The 4168-nt window shown below is 40.0% G+C and overlaps 1 protein-coding gene across 1 annotated transcript in view; it reads right to left on the reverse strand.

The window, feature by feature from the left end:
- Positions 1 to 1931: 1931 nt before the first annotated feature.
- Positions 1932 to 4168, reverse strand: part of LOC143274783 (sulfotransferase 1A1-like) — an 18813-nt gene continuing 16576 nt past the window's right edge. Inside the window, exon 7 of the mRNA XM_076578710.1 lies at positions 1932 to 2605. Within this exon, the coding sequence (XP_076434825.1) occupies positions 2496 to 2605 (110 nt within the window). The 3' untranslated portion in view covers positions 1932 to 2495. The remainder of the gene's footprint in view (positions 2606 to 4168) is intronic.

Consider the following 4168-nt stretch of genomic DNA (forward strand, 5'->3'; position numbering starts at 1 on the left):
GGACACAAATAGGCCGCGAGGCCTAAGGCCAAAAGCCAGTCCCTACTACTGCTACTATTACATAATGCTTTCAGGTTCCTCCTCCTACTACTACTACCACTACTACATAATGCTTTCAGGTTCCTCCTCCTACTACTATATAATGCTTTCAGGTTACTACTACTGCTACTACGACGACGACTACTACTACTACTACTACCACTACTACATAATGCTTTCAGGTTCCTCCTCCTACTACTACTACCACTACTACATAATGCTTTCAGGTTCCTCCTCCTACTACTACTACCACTACTACATAATGCTTTCAGGTTACTACTACTACTACTACTACTACTACTAATATATAATGCTTTCAGGTTACTACTACTACTACTACTACTACTACATGCTTTCAGGTTACTACTACTACTACTACTACTACTACTACTATACAATGCTTTCAGGTTACTACTACTACTACTACTACTACTATATAATGCTTTCAGGTTCCTACTACTACTACTATTTGTATTTGTATTTGTATTTCTTTTTATCACAACAGATTTCTCTGTGTGAAATTCGGGCTGCTCTCCCCAGGGAGACCGCGTCGCTACACTACAGCGCCACCCATTTTTTTTTTTTTTTTTTTGTATTTTTTCCTGCATGCAGTTTTATTTGTTTTTCCTATCGATGTGGATTTTTCTACAGAATTTTGCCAGGAACAACCCTTTTGTTGCCGTGGGTTCTTTTACGTGCGCTAAGTGCATGCTGCACACACGGGACCTCGGCTTATCGTCTCAACCGAATGACTAGCGTCCAGACCACCACTCAAGGTCTAGTGGAGGGGGAGAAAATATCGGCGGCTGAACCGTGATTCGAACCAGCGCGCTCAGATTCTCTCGCTTCCTAGGCGGACGCGTTACCTCTAGGCCATCACTCCACTACTACTACTACTACTACTACATAATGCTTTCAGGTTACTACTACTACTACTACTACTACTACTACATCATAATGCTTTCAGGCTGCAGCTACTACTACTACCACTACTACTACTACCACTACTACTACATAATGCTTTCAGGCTACTACTACTACTACTATATAATGCTTTCAGGTTACTACTACTGCTACTACTACGACGACGACGACGACTACTATTACTACAACTACATAATGCTTTCAAGTTACTACTACTACTACTACTACTACTACTACTACTACTACTACTATATAATGCTTTCAGGTTACTACTACTACTACTACTACTACTACTACATAATGCTTTCAGGTTACTACTACTACTACTACTACTACATGCTTTCAGGTTACTACTACTACTACTACTACTACTACTACTACTACTACTACTACTACTACATAATGCTTTCAGGTTACTACTACTACTACTACTACTACATGCTTTCAGGTTACTACTACTACTACTACTACTACTACTACTACTACTACTACTACTACATGCTTTCAGGTTACTACTACTACTACTACTGACTACTACTACTACTACTACTACTATACAATGCTTTCAGGTTACTACATCATAATGCTTTCAGGTTACTACTACTACTACTACTACTACATGCTTTCAGGTTACTACTACTACTACTACTACTACTACTACTACATAATGCTTTCAGGTTACTACTACTACTACTACTACTACTACTACTACTACTTAATGCTTTCAGGTTACTACTACTACTACTACTACTACTACTACTACTACTACTACTACAACATAATGCTTTCAGGTTACTACTACTACTACCACCACCACTACCATTACTACTACTATTACTACTACCACTACCACTACTACCATTACTACTACTACCACTACTACTATTACTACTATTTCTACTACTACTACTACTGCTACTACTACTACTACCACCACCACCACCACCACCACCACCACCACCACTACTACTACTACTACTACTACTACTACTACTACTACTACATATTGCTTTCAGATTAAAGTTTGTTGTTCTGACGAATACATGATGTTTTCAGATAAACAAGTTACACTGACAAATATGAGTCTTCGGATTCTGTTGCAGGCTATACTATACTAACAAGACTCTTTAACCATTATTATGGCAGCACGCCAGAAAATATGTTCCGGTTTCGTCAGTGCACATCAACACACCAACTATCTAGTCATCTGCTGAACCGTGTTGTAAACCTGCCAACACAGCCAAAGGCTCTTGTGTTGTTTGTTTGTTTGTTTGTTTGTTGTTTGTCTGTTTTTGTTTTCTTCTTCTATTTTGAATAAAATAATCACCGCATTTCTGCACCAAAAATAACACACAAAAAAAAAATACAAGCCATCAGATAACCAATCATCACACACACGTACACGCACACGCAACCAACAACAACAGCTGAAAGAAAAGAAGGGTTTAAAAAAAAAAAGGAAAAAAAAAAAGAAAAAGAAAAAAAAAGGGCTAATCTAATCTAAGGGAGAAAACACTCGCAAAAAAAATCTTTTACTCAAAGGTATACACCAGTTTGCTCCCTTGCATCCTGTCGCTGAACTTCTGATCGAACTTCTCCGACTGAGCCACCGTGAACCAGTTTTTCCAGTCCCCCACCTCACCTGCAACAGACCACCACACCCCCTCTGGTCAGTATGTGTGTGTGTGTGTGTGTGTGTGTGTGTGTGTGTGCATGGTTGTGCGCGCGTGCATGTGCAATAGTAGTAGTAGTAGTAGAAGTAGTCGGACAGGTATATCAATATCAATATTAACGTTTGTATCATTATGATTACTTTCAGTGTGTGTGTGTGTGTGTGTGTGTGTGTGTGTGTCCGTCTGTCTGTCCGGCTGTCTGTTGGTATGTATGTGTGTGTGTGTGTGTGCCTGTGTGTGCGTGTGTCTGTGTGTGACTGTGTCTATAACAGTGTGTGTGTTTGTGTGTGTATGTGTATTTCCCGCGTGCATGTTTCGCGCTTATGCACGCGTGTGTGACCAAGCACGCACACATATTTTGGCGGGTGTGCACAAGTACACTGAACGTGGTTCATATCTATTCTGATTTTATTTTATTTTCGAATGTGCGCTTAAATGTTATCAGTGGGTGTGCACAACTAGTTCCCTTCTATGTAACTTTGATTATCTTTATTTATAATGGTAATAATGATAATGGATACCTGTTGAGCGTTTTCCTCCCTGAAAGGGGGCTCAAAGCGCTTTACAATAAACCTCACACACACACACACACACACACACACACACACACACACACACACACACACACACACACACACACACACACACACACACACACACACACACACACACACACACACACACACACACACACACACACACACACACAACACAACACACACACACACACACACACACACACACACACATACACACACACACACACACACACACATATACACACACATACACACACATACGCACACACACACACACACACACACATATACACATACACACACACATACACACACACACACACACACACGCACATACACACACATACACGCACACACACATACACACACACACACACATACACACACACAACACGCACACACACACACACACACATACACACACATACATACACACACATACACACACACACACACAACACAACACACACACACACACACACACACACACATACACACACACAATGAGGAGTGAGTGACAATAATGAAGTCTGGACAAGACAAGAGACTGAAGACTGAAGATGTTTTATTCATAAAGGCCATAGCCCCTTAGAAGGGGGATAAACATGAAAGTCGCGTACAAATACACAGAACATTCAAGATGTTACGAAGGCACTTCGACGTTTAAACGCTTTACACAGATAAAGAGGACAAGACAAGAGAGCACACCAGAGTTTGTGTTGTTTGAGTAGATGTCGGAAGGATCTGATCTTTCGAATTTGAATGTGTGCAGCCTTGCAGATGTTGTTTATGTGTTTCTTCATTGAAAGGTTTGAATCAAACATCACACCAACATTTTTCAGTGAAGATACAAAGACAAAATCTGAATCTCCAATTTTGAGATAGGAAGGTAAAGAGTTGTTTATAGACAGTTTGCTTAAAGAAATAATGATAGCTTAAGTTTTACTATCATTTAATTGTAGTTTGCTTTCATTCATCCATGCGTATATGGTT

Source organism: Babylonia areolata, chromosome 29, assembly GCF_041734735.1.
Source record: "Babylonia areolata isolate BAREFJ2019XMU chromosome 29, ASM4173473v1, whole genome shotgun sequence".
Taxonomy (NCBI): domain Eukaryota; kingdom Metazoa; phylum Mollusca; class Gastropoda; order Neogastropoda; family Buccinidae; genus Babylonia; species Babylonia areolata.